The sequence below is a fragment of the Hippichthys cyanospilos genome, chromosome 4 (genome assembly GCF_059441005.1).
Source record: "Hippichthys cyanospilos isolate Australia breed blue-spotted pipefish chromosome 4, RoL_Hcya_1.0, whole genome shotgun sequence".
In the NCBI taxonomy this organism is placed as follows: Eukaryota; Metazoa; Chordata; class Actinopteri; order Syngnathiformes; family Syngnathidae; genus Hippichthys; species Hippichthys cyanospilos.
This window is the reverse complement of record NC_142372.1, coordinates 13,821,189-13,842,496: the sequence shown is the minus strand read 5'-3', so window position 1 is coordinate 13,842,496 and position 21,308 is coordinate 13,821,189. Positions and strand designations below refer to the sequence as shown.

The window sequence follows — 21,308 nt, the reverse complement described above, 5'->3', positions numbered from 1 at the left end:
TGGATGCCATTTATCATGATGAACCACACATATTTTGCCTTTTGCGCTCCAGAGGTACACTTTAAGCAATCCCATAATGAAGGACTTGAATTGACTGTGTGTTTGTGTGCCTGCTGCTGGAGGAACCACACCCACCCACACACACATAGAAAAAGAGGAAGCCAACAGGTTTCCTGTGGTTGAAACAACACAACAGACCATCAACTCCAAACCTGTTACTTTTCTTCTCTCTCCCAAACTTTGCCTATTTTCTTCCAGCTCTTCCTGTTTGTCATTGGCCTGTCTATTCTTAGCAGTTCCTCCTTTCCACCTTCTCACATGAGTCTCCTCCTAGCTAATACTTGACCTCTCTCCGACAGTCCTCAATTTCCCTTCCTCTGTTGTCTTTTCCTTCTGGGTTCCGCCTTCTCTCATTTGCTTCACCACAGAATACATCCTGCCTCTTCATATTAGTATCTAAACAAGGCCACTTCACTCTCGTTATGTCGGCATCTAGCCTACTCCACCCACTGACCTCTTCTGTGTCTCTCCCATGACAAGAAGCATGTAATAACACAGTGCATTGCATTACAAGTTCTTTTTTGGATTAATATGGTACTTGGTATGGTAGTTTTTTTCAACATGTTTTTTCATTACCTGTATTATGTTGAAAATTTTAATGTTAAGGACCACAATACTTTTACTCCACCGCACAGCTCAATTCTGATTACATTTTTGAGATATCAGTTGCTATACCATTGCTATGGTCAATAATTATTCACTGTTATCAAAATGGACACATATCTGTCACCTTTGTCATTTTTATACATGTATTACATTTACCATATATTGCAGGGTCCTGCATTTACTAAATTTGCTTTGTTTTTCCTGTTTATTTGTGAGTCTTGTTTTACTTTCGAGTCTAGTTTTCGGCAGTCTCACATTCCAGGTCTCTTTCTAGTTTTTTAATTTCGCAGTGTTTATGTTGGATTTTCATGTTTAAAGACTATGTGCTTTTTCCACTTCTATGACCTGTCCGCTTTTGAGTCAAATTTGCTTGTCACGTGGCGCTATCATTACTTTCTGTCTTGGGTGCTGTCACATGACTAAATTGACCAACTATGATGAGGTTTGACTCCATCTCTCTAATCAAATGGTGAGGCGCGCAAAAGTCTTTGCAGCCCCATGAAGAAGCAAAAATGTCAGAGTGTTTACTTTACATCTGACTGAAAAGACAACACTGTTTGGCCTCGCATTTCATCTACGATCACCTTACAAATTACGAAAAAGAACATACAATTTGCAGAGCGGCCTTGTTCCAACTTTTCAACGCAAAAATCTGTAGGCTCGGCGAGCCTAAAGTGCATGTATGTCAACAAAGACGGTTATTTTAAGATTATTTTCATGGGGCTGAATTTGCCTTCATTTATGATGATGATGATGAAGATACTGGATTCAGAACAGTGCACCACAATACAGAAAAAAAAAAAAACATTCAGATGCAATCCCTCCAAAGTAACCTTTTACAGCAGTATTTCAATGTTCAATATTTTATTATTCAATACCAGATACTATACAAAAAAATATTATCAGTTTGAACAAATTGGTGGCTAAACCTCAACCAGAATAAAACCAGTATTGTAATTACAATACATTACTTTTTGCATGACATTTTCTTGACACCATTTCATTTTCCGTCACAGCAAGTTTGAATAGTACTGAGTGATACCAAGAGACTTTTCTTCTTCCAAAAAAAAAAGAAAGTCAAATATGGCTAATTTCAATGTTCCTAATCTCTCAATTCTGTTTAATCCCCCTATTGTCACCTACTGCATCCTTTAGACAAACACTCTTGACGGCTAATCAGTTTGTTCAGAGAAACTTGACTGTGATTCCTTTTATCAACTCTTTCCTACCCTCTTAACTTGTCAAGTCCTGCACTCTAATCCTCTGTTCCTCTCATCTTTGTCAGGGTGGAGTTACGTTCCGGGAGCAGGAGGCGGACACCATCTTAGAGAAAGAATTTCCAAATGAGGGACCATGAAAGAATGTGATTATTCCCTTTAAAATCTTTTGCGATGTTACCTAGGAGCCAGGTGATATCGCTCTCTGCTGGGACGCCATCGATTTTGAGGTGGTTCTGGGCAAGAGCTCACATTCTGGGCACCTGCATCCATAGAGGGCGGATAAAAGCGAGGGTGGAAATACTGGCCTCCTCCTCTTCCTCTTTGTGCAGATCTCTCCTGTAGTTTGCCTCTGCTGTTTCCACCTCTTTGATGCCCACCATCCCTCCTCCATCCTCGTGAAGATGTCTCGGCCCTCTCTCGCCAGTTGTCACTGCCAGCTGAAGGTAGTGCAAGGGCAAGTATAAAAACTCATGTAGTGCCCCACATCTTTCTAAAGTATTTAATGAACTTAAGAGAGCATGATATCGATGATGTACAGTAAATAAGCTTTTAGCACATCTAACAGAAGCATCTTGGACTACACTCAAAACCAGTATGTCATGGTACGACTCGCCGTTGCAACACTGTCGCAGCACATACACAACGAATGGGTTTGTCAACTCGGTGCTAGGCACGAATAAGTGCAGTGTGAAATAGCCTTTAATCTTCACAATTCTGTATTTCAAGTTTTGTGAGAAAAGTGTTCCCTGTGCACAAGGCAAGGCCTGTCAAGGCATGTTTGGATCTGGAAAAGAAGAAATATTACGGAAATATCAGCAAACAATGACTTAAAAAATGTTAGCCTGGATGAAATTATAAAAACAGAAAAAAAAAATTGGGGGAAAGTTGGAACCTATCATTTAATTTCCTATTTTCTCCTATTTTTTTCTTGCTGTAGATTTAAAAAGCAGGTTCTGATATTTAAGATCAAGTTGGGAACAAGGTCAATTAAAAAATTAAAAGTGCTACAAAATTAAGGCTACCAAATGAGACTCAAGATATGTGAATGTACCCTGCAATGCATGGTAGTTACCCTGAAAATGACCTTCACTGACATTGATGGCACTTTTGTCCTTATTGGACAAAAGGAAAAGCAGAGGATTTAAATAGTAGACTTATGGTCAAAAAGAAATTTGGGATGCAGAGAGATATTTGCTGAGGAGACTAAATATTGGGCCTGATTACAAACACGAGCCAAGCAAAGCCTACAACGACACCACAAAGCGCCAGCACAACTTTGACGCGCACACATCTGAAGTACTGATGGGAATAGCAAGGGCACAGCCCTCCATCTTGTGCAGGCAGAAACATCCTCCTGAGACCAACAGAGCTTGACTTGAGTAAAGAGCAGACGGTTTGGGGTAAACCAACTTGGCTCACGCTACTCCTTAAAAAAAAAAAAAAACATTCAGCAAAAGTCACAGGGGTTGCATGAAAACGCTGGGTTCATATTTCACGAGGCTGCTGCTGACTCGTGGTTGATGACTGACCACCAACTGCCAAAGGGATTAAGTCTGTTCAAAATATGTTTTTTGTCATTTTTCACAACAAACTTAAGTTCTTTGTACCAATGAGCTCAAGTATTTCACTTTAGTATATCGCAGGGTAACAATAAAACAAACGTTTAGTGCCGCTGCCGTCAAAATTTTATCTGGAAGTAGTTGATATGTACTCAACACTTGTAACAGTTTTATTTTATTTGGTGAAATTTTCCAGTTTTATATGATTTGCTGAAAGGCTGCTTTTATTTTCCCACTTTCCAATTCATCCCTGCCTTACTTGAGCTGTAGGTTGAAGGATGTGCATTATAATGTGCATTATCAGGATTTGAAGAAGGATTAGGATAAAAAGGGAAAAGGTTTTCTTGCTTTAAAAAAAAAAAAAAAAAACTGTTTAAAAAAATTACATTCACAACAATTAACAAAAGTGATCATTAAGTTCATAATTAAACTTCTGGACATTTGTGCCCACTAAGAAATTAAGGAAGCTTATTTATTCATCATTATGTTGAGCACTGTACACAAGCAATGCCATGGACAAGTGGAAGGAATAAAAGGCTTTTTCATTTTTTTAGTTTAAAACTGCCCAGCATTTCTCCCTTGTAAAAGCTATTGTTGTTGCTGAATTTTTTGTTTTGTTTTATTAGTGATATGGACAGAAGGTAAAAGATGGTGAGGTCTGAAAATCCTGCAAGGAACGAGGAGGTAAACAACGGAGAGAGAAGATAAAAGGATGAGTGTATGGGAACAAGAGGCAAGGGTTGAGTTGGAGGGGCAGAGAGAAGCCTGTAATCATTGTTGTGTGTCTTAAAATAGAGTGCTCCTTGCCTATAAACAGAAACATGCTATTACTAGATCACTGACAAAGCAAGTGTTGGATTCAGGCGTGCACATGTGCTTGCAACTGTGTGCATGCGTGTATAAAAGACCGCAGCACACATGGAGATGGTTACAGCATGGCCCTCTGGGTAATGTGGTTCATTGAGGACTACCCAAGAACTACAACCACTGATCAATGGTCAGATTAAAATGTTGTTTCTCCATTTGGCTCCAAGAGTAGTTTCAGTTCTAGCGTGCATTGTTCATTCATACTATTCTCAAACGTGAGGTGTTTGCAAAATAAGATTATGGATTTAAACACGAGGTTATGATGAAGATCTTTTGATAAGTCCACCCTATCTTTGAACCTCAAATAGTGCTTACTTAATGCATGATAATAAAACAGTAACAGAACAAAATGTTTCAGAGTGAGACAATATGTGAATGACAAAAGAAGAAAAAAACATGTAAAAATAAAAATGTCGCTTGGTCACCTGTGTGTCCGGCTCTGTTTTGGGAACTATGACTTTGCTCAAGCTTGCTAACTTTGGGTTGAGACTGCAAGACTCTGTTTCTCTTCTTGCAAATGTCTTCTAGTTTCTCTTTTAGCTGGAGAAAAATGGCAAGACTGGAAGGCTGAAAAAGGATCAGGAAAAAACAAGAAGTCATTGCTGCTATTTGGATTTTCTTTAACAGACACATTCAACACAAACATCAACAAATTATCGAAGACGCGACCTAATGAGACTTCTGTGCAGCTGTACCTAACTAAACAGCAAATGAGTGTATTTAAATCATCTCCTTCAGTCCACTCACATGGTTGTCCAGCAGCACCATATGCTCAGAGATGCTATGCGCCAGCAGGTACTTCGAGTGGAAGAGCAGTCCATCAAAGCTTTGCCAAGGCATGAAGGCGGTGTTGGGCAGTGGGCAGCCACTGGCACAGTTGGCCCCCAGCATGTAGCTCAGTCCTCGGACGTAGAGGGAGCCCAGTTGGACTGCTCGGGTGCAGAGGAATGGCAGCTGAGGAAAACAAAAAAGTGTGGAATTATATCTGCTCGGTCACACACATCAACTCGAGTTGGATGCCTGATGCTTTGTTTGATCATCTGTCGCAGCACTTGGACAAGAAGCAGCGTGAGTTTGCGCAGTGTCACTTTTCATTTTTACGGCACATAGCTCAGTCAGGGACATTGGGGCTCTTAGGATTCTGAGTTTTGCTTAGGGGCTTCACCCATGATGCTTTACTACTAAGGAACAAATCACAAAGTGCCAACATTTCAGTGTATAAAATTATTCATTTTAAAATAAACATACCAAATAATACATGAACGTCAATGCAATGGTGTACTATGCTTTTATTTGAGTATGGCCTTTGCAGCAGTGGTTCCTACTAGATAGTTTTGCTGATGACTCCGTTTTTATTGCCATCACATAATTTTTCTACTAACATTAACATTAAAAACACCAATAAAAATTAATATTTAACTGCTGATTAAGGATACGGCTGCACGTTTACCTCACATGCGGAGGTCGTAGGTTCGACCTTCTTGTGTGGAGTTTGTATGTTCTGCCTATACTTGGCTGGAACAAGCCTCCAGCGTTAGCGCTAGCCACTAGCTAAGCGGTGCACAGGGTACAGTTGAATGTCGTCAGACATTTCAAACTCAAAAAGAAAAAAAGGTCAGACGATACATTAAACATGAACAACTGCAAATATCTGAACAATGTGGGCTTTCTATCAATCTACAAAATGTGACATATATCAAGAAACATGATGGGGCTGAAATTACTTATAAATGGTCCATCAAGTGACTTAACAATATCTAACCAAATAACGAGGCTTCCCTCTTCTATTGCAGAGATTTGTATGTCACTGAATCAAAATAAAGAATAAAGTAGCAATGGTGATCAAGACATTGTTTTTGTAGAAAAGGGCACTTTACTTATCATTAAAAACTTAATAAATGTAAAAAAAAAAAAAAAAAAACACTGTAATGTCTCCATTTGTCATTCTATCTTACACAGCAGACTGGGGTAGATCATGAAAATCTCACGCACTTCTACAGATTAAAGCAGAAATCATTGTAAATCATGCAAATCATCATCGATGTTTTTTACCCTCACGTGAGCCAAAATCCTCCTGCTGTTTGCATTGCTACAACTATTTATATATTATATATTTTAAATCCATCTTTTCATTTGTTGCAATATGGGAGGCAAAAAGCAGTCCGGGACAGCAGGCAGATGTTCACTTGTGTGCACATTTTATGCTCTCACCTGTCCCTTGGCAGATAGCGCTGATAACTGTGATTATGTACGCACACACTCACACACGCACTTACGCAGCACTGCCTGTCACCTGCTTCCAGTCAAACACAGCTTCATACACCGAAAACAATGAGGCGCTGGACACGCGCACAAAAAGCCTGAAGCGTACAAACAAACTGACACAAAGAAGGAAAAGAACACAGAAAGAGTAAAAAGAATAAGAATATGAGAACACAATGTTGGACAAAGGACAGAACTGGGCATATATGTGTGTATGAGCTTTTCATTGAGGTGCGTGTGCGTGTGTGTGTGTGTGTGTGTGTGTGTGTGTTTGATCTAAATAGCTCCATGTGGTGAGCGTCAGCCAGGACAGACGGCTGGCTGTCGCCAGAACACTCTCCATGCACCCACACACGCAAACACACACATAAACCCACACCCACATGCACACACAGACACAGGCAAACATGCAACTCTGTGGAAAGGAATGTTGAGAAAAAAAACAAAACAAAACAAGACATCGCAAAAACCACCCACAACCACTTTCTTTTCAAACCAAACACAAACGGTTGGTCTCATTTTACATTAATGTGAACACACACATAATATGATAGTGACTTCTCTAAATATACATTTCCAAATAGAAGCAAAACAAAAAGAGACATAATGATGGATGGGACACACACACGCATCGGCAACAATGACGAGCATCGAAGGCTTTTCTTTTCGTCTATGCGTGCTTGAACAGGTAAATCTATACTGCTCATTTGCACTCTCCAAGAGGTCCAACCTCTCTCAGAGATGACCTATTAAAGTACAAGACACTGCCCTAATTACTGTGTAGCAAAACTACGAAGAGGTAAAAAACAAAAGTACGGTAATTAAGGCGGCAAAAATAAAAGGGTCAGCAGCAAGGCAGCGACTGGTTTGGGGAACAGCTGGTAAAACACTTTAAGCTTCCTCTCTGCGAAGAAGACATTTGAAACAACTGTAAATAATTTTTATTTTATTTATTTTTATTTTTATTTTTTATTTCCACAACAGACTAGATCTGCGAAGAAGACATTTGAAACAACTGTAAATAATTTTTATTTCCACAACAGACTAGATGAAAACCGCAGACTTTTTATATTGATTAAGTGATTTTAAATGTTGCAATAGCTCTTCAAAAAATCACTAGAAAGGATTGCATCAAGCTCATGCCAGGTGAAACTTGTCACCTACACTCACAGATCACTACAACATAACGAGCTGTCATTTAGCACAAGAGCCCTACTGAAAAGCCTGTGTTGATTGGAGAAGTATCAATTTTAACATATATACATAGTTTAGGGTAAATGAGACCTGCACTTCAAAGTGTGTGTAATAGTCTAGACAGGCAGGCAGCTAGAGACGATTGAGAAAAAAAAATACACACATAATTTACATAACAAGTTAACTTCAAATTGTACTGTTTGTTTTTTCGACGAGATTCTCATTCAAGTGTATATTTGGGGTTTCACTCAATTTTTTACCCCTTTGATTTTTCCTGACTGGAAGCGTGTTTACAGTAAAGTATACAAGGCCATTGTTCTCCTACATTGGGAAATGCAACGCAAACTGAGCTAGCTGAATAATCGAGTACTTTGCTGACCTTGATCTGTTGAAGCTCTTGAAAAGACATGAGCCTCAAACACACGGCTTGACTCAGGCAAGCATCCACGTCCTCTACACATAAAGATGGTACCTACAAAGAGAGCAATGGAAGAGGGAGAAATATATGATTATGTATATAAAAAAAAAAAAAAAAAATCAAGGGTTAGGGTCAAAATCAATCTCATCCCAGTGTGTCTTGAGTGACTGTTTGTTTGGTTTGTCTGCAACAGGGAAAGCAACAATGCTGAATGCAGAAAAGACAGCAGCCAGTGTGTGTGTGTCTGTGAGACGTGTTCAAAACAAACAAACCCCGAAGCTATTTAAATAGACGAATGCCTAGCGAATGTGAATGCAGTGGCTGTCAGACAACAACAGTCAGTGTTGTCTGTTGGGCATCTTCTTTGCTTGTCTACCTGACTAAGACAACTTCTAACAAGCTGCCGTTGTGATGCTTCTTTTTTTTAACTCTTAATTTGATTAAAAGGTTGAGACATTGAAATAGTTTGAAAGACAGCTATCTTGTTATCACTAGATTTCTTTTCGGAGAAAGTTATAAAATATCGCATGCATCAAATACAAAAGATCTTTGCTGGCAAACAAACACACATTAAAAAGGCTAATGTTTTCAACCCCATTATAAAGAGACAAATAGGAGGTAAAAGAAAGAATGAAATTCTTGGGTGGTTATCAGAGGGTTGTTGGCATGTCTATGGCTAATCTGGTCATTTGGGGAGATAATGGTGGCCATCAAGCCAGACATGTTTAACTTCACATCATATGTCGACAAAAAAGCAAAATGATTGCAGCATGCTGATCACACCCGTGGCTGTCAAAATTAATTTATTAATAAAAAAAACTAAATGATTATCAATCAACAACAATTTTAATAATTAAGTAATCATTTAGAGCCATTGTTTAACTTAAAATTCTCAAAATATTCTGGTATGAGATTCTCAACAAGAATTATTTTGTAATGTAGTCCTTCACAAATGCAGACAAACAATATTTCATGATTGTTAACTCAGAAAATGACTGAAACACCAACTGAATTAGTCACAAAAGGTATGGCATGTTCAAAATCAATTTCTTGTGTGAAGTTGGTTCATTTCTATTTTTTAAGGACTGAACATTAGCAAATAAACAAGTAAATGGCTAATAATTTAACAGTAATGAGGAAAATGGTTTTATTATTAACTTTACAGCAAAATGAAATTTTATCTTTTTTTTTCAATTTCAAGTGTCAACTCTGCTTCCTTGTTATTATATTTAGTATGGCTCCTCTCAAGGTTACTCCAAGGGCAACTCCGGCCCTCCATATTCTATGACTGCAGGTAATGGATGGAAACGGGAAAGGATAAGAGGACAGTTACTGTAAGAGGTTTAACAAATAAAGGTTTAGGTAATGTGTACTGCAGTTATCTTTGTCTCAAAAATGTAAAGTATAAATACTTTTCACATTTAAAAAAAGTTTGGTGGGGGGTGTAAAGGGTTTCTACTTCACCGATATTTCACTTTTCGCAGAGGGATTTACGGTCCCCATTAACCGCAAAAAACGAGTGAACACTGTACATTTAATGACAAAATAAATATGAATTTGGCTTCAAGACATGACTGCTAGAAAATTTAATTTCTAAAAAGTTCTACCTGAAGGACAATATAGGTGACCAGACAAAGGGTAACCAGAAGAAAGTCTTCAACATCTCCATACAAGTCTGCAAGCTCTTGGCAGTCAAATATTGAAAGAAAGCTCATTAGACGAAGGGCAGAAGCATCCGGTCCAGAATCAAACCACAGGAAGTCCAGACTGGGCTGCTCATCTACAAAACCAGGCAGACAGATAAACACACGTAGGTGTTAGGTTTGTTTGGTTGAGGATCAAAAAAAAAAAAAAAAAAAAAAAAAACAATTAATGCATGTGGCATGTTGAGCATTAACAACACCGCTTGTTGTGATTACTGTGGACTATGAATGTCAATAAAGTCAAACAGATAGTGGAACCAACTCACATTTTATAGTAAATTTAAGGGAACAAAATATCCCGAGTGAAATAGGCTGTGATGTCATAAAACAAAACAAAGCTGCTATCCCTCAATTCCAGTCTTTCAATTCCAGTTTTTCTCAAAGTATTTTCTTGGGGGGTGTTGGACATGTATAACACAGGAGTTGCAGGAACAATATAAAAAGACACATTATATTTCTATGAATTTTTAAGTGACAATGTAATTTCAAAATCAAACAAACTGAAAGCCTTGTGTTTAACTTTCGAGTAAGTTACTACAAAATTATGGGGAGAAAAAATGTCTTCTAAACTTGACACTGCATAAAAACGCTATTTTATAGCCCCAAATTTGAAGGATTAACAAAATCACCAAGTACAGCAACATATAGTAAAATCTGTAAAACTGAAATGAAGAAGCAGCACTCCAATGCTGGGGTGACAGATGTAAATGACTCTGTACACTCTGATGCTGAGAGCCTGACGCAGTTGCCGTTCCTACTGGTCATATGTTAAAAACAATGTTGACTCAAATGTGCTGTTTCAGCCAACAAATTTGTCTCATAGACCAACATTTATCTGGAGGTACTGTGCTTAGAAAGTAGGAGGAAAGTAGCGCACTGCTAAGCACAGGTTAAATTGAATTTCTGTAGGATATCCAAATACCTGAAATACTCTATAGCTGTGTCCCTAATCTACATATACAAATAAATGCTACCATAGTAGTTCTCAGTCTTCACATATGTTTTTAGCAATTACTGTATCTTTTAATCTAATATATTTATTGTCTGCGGTCCACTTGGCTGGAATGTGGGATGGTTCCTGCCCACTGGCTTTGCCTGCTGTCAAGACATCACTGCACTATATAGCACAACATGTTCTCTGTAATTTATATTGTTTCTGTGTTTGGTACATGCAGCATCCACTTCAACCTGTGGGCCTGGCAGGGGGCTCCTCCCACCTGTGGTCCCTTCTGGAGGTTTCTGATTTTCCCCAAATTGGGGTTTTTGAGTTTTTCCTTCCCCTTCTGGGAGCTTTGACAGGGGATGCTGTTGTGTACCTTATACTGAAAAGATGTCTCTTTACGACCTCTTTTCATCTGTGAAGGCCTTTGAGACTTTGGTGATTTAGGGCTATATAAATAAAATTTGATTGATTGATTGATTTATGAATCCCTCTGAATACCCTTCTTTAAAGAGTGTATTAGTTGAGGACATAACTAATTTCATGATGACTTTGGGTACTATACATGGAATGCAGACCGCTACGGGGAGGACCATGTCGGGCTCCTTCAAAGGGTTGCCTGGATAGACCAACCACTCTCTGATGGCTGGAGATTCCGCATTGCTGTCTGAAAAACACACATGGTTTAGAGAAGGACTTTGCATGCTGGAGACCGTGTGGGTACTCTGTATGTGCTGCTTTACCATCACGCCTGTTGAGCAAGAGCAAACCATAGATGTGTTGTCTGGCGGACTTAAAGACAACAGCCTGAGGCAAGAGTTCATGATCTTCCTCATCCTCCAAACTATTACTACATTCAATCACTCCTTCGCACAGGACATTGTAAACCATAAAACCCTCTGCTGATACATGCTTTTCTCTACAAGCCTACAGAAGAACCAAAGAGAAAAATTGTTGAGCCTGAGAAAAGTGGGATATAGATGTAAATACTATATGTAAACATGGTACAAAACATACCTTTAATATTTCCGGACTGACATATTTCTCAAAGGTAGAGGTCATAGGGGGTAGGGCATCTTGCTGAGGAACTTCTGGAAGTAAATAGGAGCGAATTCCGTTTTCTAGGAGCTTTTTGTCTGCATCTGGCAGTTTCACACTCTGAGGGATAAGCCCTGGCTCTTCCTTAGCCCTGTCCCAAAAAGATTTGACAAACTGGGATACAGCTAACACCATCTGCCCCTGAGGAGCACCACAGTGGGCTGTATCATACGTCTTCCTGAGAAAAAGAACATTTTACAACATGTTTTGTGTGTGTTTCACTGCGGTATATTATTTGAATGATGCTTATTACAGATAAAGTCATACAACCGACCACATACCTGTATGCTGCCATGGCATCATTACGGATAGCCTGCATGCGCTCTTCCGGCACCACATCATTACCGAGGAGACATGCCAGTATCGGCAATTGAGAAACATCCAATCCAATGGCACGGCAAAGCATCTCTCGGTCATATAGGACAGTGGTGAGGCGGTCTAAGCGTAGTTTGGCCACTGATAAGTAAGGAACACTTCAAAAAAAAAAAAAAAACTTTAAAAGCTGGTTTCTGATCTGTATTTTCTTTGATTTTCTCCAGTCAATTTGATTTGTCGGTGAACCAAGGCAGTGGTTCTCAAAGTGGGGTCCGCGGACCCCCGGGGGTCTGTGGGCTGACTGCAGGGGTACGTGAAAAAGCGGCATTTTATTTTATAATGCTGTTTATGACTCAATAAGTGACAACAATCTGTTTGGGGGAAATTGACCAAGTTTTGTTATTTTGTATCCTTTAGTAGTGCTGAAAAATAACAAATATATTTGTTGTCAAATAGAATCTGTTGGTGAATAAAGAAGGCACTTATGTATGTCTTAATTCTTTTGTTTTGGTTTTGTTTCCGCAAGCATTTGCAAAATGGGGTCTTTAGAACATGTGCTTTCTAAAAGGGTCACAGACGTTTGAGAACCCCCAAATTAAGGGATGAATTTCTGGTAACAAGATAATTAAGATGCAAAAAGTCAAACAAAAGACGCTTGTGCAAAGCTCAACAAAATCTGAGTCACATACACCATGCTTTTCTCATTACCATTACTCAGAATTTGTGTGTGTTTTGAATGATGCGGTTTGACGGCTTTTCTTTTCCCTTTAATTTATACCAGATTCTAGAGTCAGACACTTTTTTTTATCTAACACACACTTTCCTGTTGTCTTGTGTATGATGAAAAACACTTTCATATGTAAATGTGTCGGATAATTATTTGCTTGAAATAAAAGCAGAATTTTTACAACTGTATTTTCTATAAAAGATAACCCATTTTTGCTACACTATTATGTGTACACTAGAAATTTTTTGAGACCAGAGTAAAAATTGTCATGATAAAATATGCTATTCCCATGAATATATCACGTTAAAAATCTAACCAAAAATAACAAACCTGTTAAATATGATGAAGTCTGAGTCCTGTCCCAAAATGCCCATGCAGCCATGACGACGGGCGTAATGGGCAATCTCATAGTCAGCCTCCTGTACTGAGCAAAAGACGTCTTGACCTAATGCCCTACCCCCCAAAAAATGAAATGAAAATTGTATATTATCATTATTATTATTGTTATCATATTAACAAAACACAATGCCAACCTGAGGGCAAAGCGTGTGAATGTTGCCAAGCCAGAAGGCAGATTGAAGAGATCTTTGCCTGGTTGCTCTCCATGTAACTTAATGTACCGGAATATTTTAGACACATCCCCATTCACTCTTCGCCTCCGCTTCACCTGTTAGCAGGAATCAGACAATAATTTTATAGCAAATGTGCAACAGGAAGTGTATTCCTGGGGGTATCCAGCAAACACCAAGCATTTTAGGTGAAGTACCAATGTGTCAAACTCCCATTAAAGCAACAATACTAATACAAGATTGTGTTCCCTCACCCACTCAAGTCTCTTCTTCTCCTCAATCATGCCATCAAAGAAGAAGACAAGATGGATTCCTGCAGAGATGAACGTCTCCACCCAGCTCTTTAGGATGTCCATGTATTCTTTCCACTGACCCCCACACACCCAGTTTTTACACAAGTACCAGTTGCGCAGGCAGGCCATGCCATCCACAACCAGTGTGGGACCTGAAAGAGATGAAACTATAAATGAATACTTCCCTCCACCTTAATTATGACCTCAACTCATAATTTGTTTTTGGGCTACTTGTACTATATATCAGGTAAATTTAATATCCACATTACAGTCCTTTACATGTGACCAAAATAACAAAAACATAAATAACGAAAATAAATAAACAACAAAACAGTTACATTACAATGACAAATTCCTTTTCATTAAAGAAAACCGTTGTAAAGTTATGAGAAAAAAAAATTGTACTGGTTAAGAAGTCAAGTGTTTATTGTTATGTGCACAGTATAGAAGTTTCTCTATGATGAAATTCTTACTTTTCCTTCCACACAAATGTCGTAAAAATAAGTACTAAGTTAAGAAAAAAATCAATCCCTAAAGAGTAAAGCCCTGATTAATTGTGTTGGACTAAAACGTTGTAAACTTATGAGAAATTAGTAAAATTTAAAAACTGTAGTGAGCTGTTGGAAAGACGCTCCCATGGTGCTCTTAATATGCCCTTGAGCAAGGCCCACAGTTCAGGTGGTGCAGTGTTAAGCATTCCCATTGCTCATGTTTTTTTTTTTTCCCCAGACACGTGGCCATTGATAGAAATGTGCATGTTGGCACCAAGTTCGAGTGAATTTCGCAAAACACATCAACCATATTGTGTCGCAAATAATAGTGAATATGCCATTTGTTAATATACCCATGAATTCAAATATTCAAAATGTCATTTCTTGAAGGTGCATTCAAGTCAATGTGTTCAAACAGTACATCCGCAAAAAAAAAAAAAAAAAAAAAAATAGAGGAGAGAATGCACTCAACTGGAAGAGTTGTCGTTTTTTCTGGAAACATGTTGTCTGGCCAGCTCTCTCAGGTTGACAGTCACGCAAGATTCTGGACAGCAGCGCTCCATGAAATATTGGAGACCTTTAACTCCCATTTCTGCAGAGGTAGCAGGCAAATTATTCATTTTATGCTACCAAGAAAACGTCTTCTTGACATGATTTGACGTTTTCGCAACAGACGAGATGCTAAAATGTGTCTCTTTCTAATGCTAGCGATTAGCTTAGCCTCCATCTGCAAGTTTCATTAGTTACGGTACAGCAGCTGTCTTGCAGTTCTGACTGACTGGACACACATTTGACGTCTCACTAATGCTATTTCAAACCACGTTTCGCAAACTACTTACTTCAAAAAAATATTGGTGCAGCAGCACTTTGCCTGTGCTGGTTGTTTTGGTACGCTACGACTTCCTGGTACGTGCGTGTGACGTTACAACGCTGCAAAACAAAGCGCACGTGCTTGGCGCACGCGGCACTCAGTTTAAACTGGTGATCTGATGTGCGATGCCAATACACCGATAAAACAACACCCAGATGTAAACATGCACATTAAATATAGTTTTAAATAGTATATACTATAGCTGCAGATGCAATTGATTACGTTTGAAAAGTATAGATTTCTCAATGTGACATGAATATGAATGGACCATTGTGGTCTTGTGGCTTCAGTCCACCCATAAACTCTTCAGGCTGGGATCAGAGACAAACTAATTGCTCTCCAGGAGAATAGAGGCTCTTTTCTGAAGTCACAAGCTATTAGGTCTACCTTCCACACAATGCACCCCCGCCCTCTTCTTTCCATTGTCTGAGTTTAGCAGAAATAAAGAGAGCGGCATATGCTGGCTGTCAGTCCAGCTGTCAGCATCTGTCGTTCCTCAGCCAGATGCTCAGTGGACTAGGAGGGCCATCCACCTCTCACAGTCAACTGATCTTCAAAGAAGGCGGAGTTCAGTTGTAAATCTGCCCCCTATGTGGGCACTCAAAAGTTAGGGCCGTGCTGACACATCGTGAAAACATTTTAGTGCCAATCAAAGTTTATAATTGTGTTTTGGTCTTTAAGGATCAGTTTTGCAAACTACAAGACAGATCAATACTGTACACAAGAAAAGAATTAACATGACTGAAGACACCGTTAGTCACACTTTGGACTTTGAATAAAACACAACAAAAGAGGGAAACTAGGGGGATAGAACAGATGGTGATGTTGAGGACTGCTGAGTTTTCATCTTATCCTTCAGTTCTAACTTTACAATCTTATGATCATTGCTGCAAATAAAAAAAATGTTCCAAAGGGTGTTGTATCTAAAGACTGAGAGTGACTGATGGACTTACTGATCAGTACGCCGGCGCACTTGTGCATTATGCACTGACACCTCGGGGCTCAGGTATCAACCAATCGGCACACCTCTTTTAGAGAATTGGTCATTAATGTTGGCAAGTCGAGCCCTCGGGCACTGTGCAGTCATTTTCTGTTGACAGCAAGTGGCGAAACGGCTGCCCACTGAGATGGATAGGAATGGATTGATAGTGCTTGCTCAGTTCATATTTCACAAAATTTCTGAAAATTTTTAAAATTTTAAGCTAAACAATGCTCTAAAGCAGTGGTTCGCAAGTGGGAGACAATTACCACTGGGAGTATGTCAAGGTACCTCAGGGCGTAATTGAGATTTTAACAGAGTTTAAGAAGCTTTCTGCATGTACTGTAACTGTGAATCTAATTTGATGCAGGAGCAGTACATTTTTATCTTCAAATTAAGAGCAAAGTATTTGGAACAAATTAGTTGGCATTAGTTGAACAGTAACTTGTTGCTAAATTGTGTTATAAGTGCTCCTTTACACAAGGTAGCACAGTGAATGCACAGTGTCATTCATGACCATTTTCCACTCAACCAGGCAGAAATAAAATAGATGATGTTACATGATTTATCTGGTAGATTCCCTAAATAAAATAGCCTTACAGATACTGCTATAAATGGAATGGGAAAATTAAAGAAACTTAGACATGGATGGCAGAGCACTCTGCTTTCATTTTTCTATTTCATTCAAAAATGCTTTGAAATGGTTGGGGCTACTCAGCTGAAAAAATATGTCATATGTGGTACATCATTGAAAAAGGGTGGAGTCTGAACTAATATTCAACTATCAAAATAGTTGTTTGATTTGATAATTGATTAGTTGTCAATTGATTGAATAATTTTATCAGCTCCAAATTGTTAAAAAAAAAAAAAAACTTGTTTGTTAAGTTGCCAACTTATGCAAATACGACCAATTAGAGTTCTTCTTGACATGAAAGGTCCTAATACAAATCTGTGTTTTGCTGAAAAACGACTAAACTTGTCCTTTTCACCATCAGTTAATGAGACAAGTCTTTTGAGCCTGAAAATGAGAGTAAAGTACAGTATTTGACAATGGGTCAAAACATGGGATGCACATCACAACATTTTTCATGATGATACCTTGTGCAAATCTCACTTACTCTTGATAGTTAAAAAACATAAACCGTATTCTATTTTGTAAGAGAATGAAGTATGAATCTTAATGAGAAATTGCAGGAGGCTAATTACCAAGGATGAGCACAATGAGTTTTTCACTTTTCTGTTGATTTAGAGCCAGCATCTACATGTCTCGTGGTGTAGGTGAACCCAAGTACTAATGGGAGGGGACACATATGACCAGCACACAGTCAGCTCATTGGATGTTGTTATTCCTCCTCCTCCAACTTCTACAGACTTCCATTTCTCCTTTTCACCCCCCTCTCTGCCCCCCACCTCTCTCCTGACCATAGCTTGACTCAGGAGAAACAGAGGCAGATGTTCCAGGAGCACACGACAGCCCACCCCCCACACCTCCCATTTGTACTGGATCAGCAGTTAACCCCCGGAAAGAATTGACCATACAAGCACGCACACACATACAAAGACCACCGCTGCCCAAATCTGCGCTGGCTCAACAGTTGTCCAACTCAATAAACAACACACATACATACACACCGTGAGCTGTCCAAAATCCCCCTCAGGGTCCCTGATAGTAGCCACCCTGGGGTCAGGCCTTGTGTCAGCGTCCAAGGCCTGGGGTCCCTCTGGGCAGCTGGCCTGGCTAATCCTGTGGCTGGAGGCCACTGGTTCTCAAACTAAAGGCCAAGGACCCCCAGGGGGCCTCGGGGCAGGGATCTCAGGGAGCAAGGGAGTGTGCGATTTGTTCCCAATGTAGGGGGCTTTGTTTGTATTTGGCTTGTTTTGGACGCTAATCAAACATCATATCCTAGGCTATACTGTCAAATGATGTCTCATGGGAGTTGTAAATTCAATCATTGAGTTTTAATCCATCGTTAAAAGCAGATTGATTAACACTTGTTCTGGTAATAAACTTTTCGAAACACAATCTCCAAACTTGTTCAATAATGAAACTAAAAGCCTGAAGCATGACTTGACAAAAACAAAAATCCTATAGAATTAACTGTAATTCAATTTTAATCATTAATCAGCTGTCATTTCAATCAACTTGTCAGCACATCCACCTCACATGTGAAGGTTGTTGGTTCACTTCTGTCACTGGCCTTCCTATGTGGAGTATGTTTACTTTTCCCGTGCCCACATGGGTTTTGGGTTTTCTGCTCGGACTCGTGTCCCCCCTGTCTCATCTGATGGAAAACGTTGTCATTAATGACAATACGACTCTGTCTTAACAGAAAAAAAAGCACTATTTTGCAATGGCGTCACTTAACTATAATTTAGCAATGAATTGATACATGTTCCAATCTATTTGCTCTTAATTTTAAAAGAAAAAATACAAACATACACAACTACAAACACAAATACTATACAAAAATACATACCATTAAAAAGCACTAGATTTGATTGGATTAGATTTCGATGTGCAAATAGCTTCAGAAACTCATACATTTTCACATTGCTCTTAAAGTTCCATGATGTACCCCCAGGGTAACTCATGTCTGTAGATTTGAGAACCACTGCTTTAAACTAAAGCCATCTAATTAAACAGTTGCATAAAATATTTGCAAAGACAATGATGCTCATATTTGACTGACTGTCAGAAAGCTATGGTTCAATATATTCTCACAATTGCAATCACCGCAATCACAATAACAAACATAATACATCTTGGAGCATGTCTTTCTTAAGTAAACTGAGCATTATTATCTTTGTAAGGCGTGGTTTGGCTCTCATAATATTGTGCTGGGGTGCCTAATGTTAAATCCTGTGAGTGTATGTATCAAGCCCACCCATTCAAAAGTAAGTCACAAACCAATTCAAGAGAGTCACAGTCCATCATCACCATGGTCATGTGACAATTGCCTCACTTTGATTTCTGCAGGCTGCTTGCTCTGCTCAACAGTGTGTGTGATGGTGATGATGCAGGGTTTCCCACGACAGCCATCCATCCATTTCTTGGCACGCACACACACACACACACACACACACACACACACACACACACACACACACACACACACACGGGCCATATGGCCACTCCATAACCACTGCATGCCTCCACTGCGATCTGCCCAACATGCAACTGGTTGCTTCCTATGCAGAATGTGTGAATGTGTTCAATCAAAGTTAATCAAGTCAATCAAAGAAATAAAATGGATGAGACAGTAAACACAAATACAGAGTGGTGAGTTGAAAGAGAGGAATTATTTGTACAGAGATGAGGGGTTGATGTGGAGGGGGATGCCATTTGGTAGTTGGTGTTGTGGTGTTTGGGGGAGCAGATGGCCGGGCTCGAGGAGGGGCGTGTCTTGTCCTTGCGACCCTTCACAAATCACACAGTTCTCCCCCGAGGGGCTCGCGACTCGTCCTTCAATAAGAATCAATGGGAATTACTTGGCCAGAGAAAGGGATGAATGGGCGGCGGGGCGCGAGACCTCTTCCTTTGTTGTACTGGTGCGTGTCACAGAGCCCCCTGCTCCACGTACACACGCGCGCACACGCACGCACACGCACGCACACGAAACTCCACGCGCACACACTGGACAACGTGCAAAGCACTCCAGTTAAACAATCAATATCCAGTTAAACAATTTCACAAACTCGCGCACGTGCACGCGGTTAATAGGGAGATGAGTGGGTGGAGCTCCAAGTACACAACTTCAGAATCTCGCACCGTGAATTGAGGGTGGAGAAACATGGTCATGTAAGCGCAGGAGTTGGGTGGGGTGAAGTACTTTCCAACTCGCCATACGTCCCAGTCACGCTTCGCTGTCGTAATTGCAAAATGCGTGCCACGTCATGGTGATGAATGACTGATGGTATACGGAGGTGCACAGGGCACCTCCGATAGTTGCGATGAGGTGAAATAATAAAAGGCCTCCAGGAGAGGGATTTGACGAGCGCCACATAGGAGCTTTGTCACCCTTTGAGGTGCTCTACAATGCTGCAGGACGAAATCAACTGGTTAAATAAAATCAGCGTCCTTCATAGCGAAAGACACACTGGTATTTGCATGGAAGCACCATGTCAGGCAAGGATAATGGTGTTAAAGCTCAAGGTTAAAGGCCCCCGAAGTCGCATGAAAGGGCACATTACAAGACCGCAGTTGTTGCTTATTTGCCATGAGCAATGGTGAGAAGGAAACATTTTGTCGACTTGAGTGCAGTCCGAAATGGACCGAGTATGCTCCACTGTGTGAGTGAAAAAAACAAGAGCACATTTGAGATAGTGGTGAGCCATCATGGCCAGAAATGGCCTCAACACTATGCACTGACCAACAGTTATTTCTGACTCATCTGTTGGAAAAATGTGTCACTGTTGCTTTTTGTTCTAATTAGCTGTCTTTTAGTTTGAAAAGAAAACTGTACTGTTTGCACCATAGCACTAAAAAGCATAAAATTAGATTTGCTGATTACTGGCTGGAACCCTGTTAAAATTTCAAATACCCCTTGAAATGCCTTAAAAAAACCCAATTTAAGATCCACTGACCTTTTTATTGACAATAGGTGTATCTTATTTCATAAACAAATATGAAATGACTTCCTCTTCCTTCAATTTTGTTGTGTTTCGTTTTCAGTGGGAAATGTATTGATATTCTTGATCTAATAAGTTTCAATAATCAAGCGGTATAAAAATGGCAATGTTCTATTATGCGACATAAGAATGTCACAACTGCCTGTATTGTATGATACACTACACAGTACAACTGTAAAAATACATTAGTAAAGAGATACATTATTGACAGACTGTGTAAATAAAACATGACATCATATTTCTTTAAGGAGGGCATCTGATTCATACGGATGTTTTTAAACATAATTTAAGCAGGCAACACCCCCCTGTTTTATTCATCTCAGGGAGCTGCTATTTTGCCACTCGCTGTGTGCTGACAATTACATTACAGTTGTGAAAGCTTAATTCAGGACACATCTTGCGAGCTTGCAAATACCACATTCTCAGACTCAGAAAACAGATAAACTTTGATTTGCTTGAGCATCTGTGATGTCATTTTCAATTGCCAAGTGGCAAAATCGCCATGAT

At 39.6% G+C, this 21,308-nt stretch overlaps 1 protein-coding gene across 1 annotated transcript; it reads right to left on the bottom strand.

Annotated features, from left to right (window-relative positions):
* Positions 1-1,529: 1,529 nt before the first annotated feature.
* On the bottom strand, positions 1,530-15,246 carry fam120b (family with sequence similarity 120 member B). The gene is made up of 15 exons (XM_088414125.1): positions 15,162-15,246; positions 14,795-14,914; positions 13,793-13,983; positions 13,503-13,636; positions 13,300-13,422; positions 12,209-12,400; positions 11,847-12,105; positions 11,573-11,756; positions 11,395-11,496; positions 9,794-9,966; positions 8,148-8,240; positions 5,060-5,266; positions 4,738-4,879; positions 2,065-2,323; positions 1,530-1,989 (listed from the first exon to the last, which is right to left on the bottom strand). Exons 2-15 carry the CDS (start codon positions 14,910-14,912, stop codon positions 1,959-1,961), a joined length of 2,208 nt encoding a protein of 735 aa, XP_088270251.1. The 5' UTR covers positions 14,913-14,914; positions 15,162-15,246; the 3' UTR covers positions 1,530-1,958.
* Positions 15,247-21,308: the final 6,062 nt, after the last annotated feature.

What these genes read in the sequence shown, in the direction of transcription:
- fam120b (XM_088414125.1), bottom strand. Translation starts at nt 14,912, where the DNA reads ATGGGAGTTAAAGGTCTCCAATATTTCATGGAGCGCTGCTGTCCAGAA. An exon ending in TCAGTCCGGAAATATTAAAG is followed by an intron (nt 11,757 to 11,846) that starts GTATGTTTTGTA and finishes GTTCTTCTGTAG; the next exon opens with GCTTGTAGAGAAAAGCATGT. An exon ending in AAGAGCTTCAACAGATCAAG is followed by an intron (nt 5,267 to 8,147) that starts GTCAGCAAAGTA and finishes TGTTTTCCTCAG; the next exon opens with CTGCCATTCCTCTGCACCCG.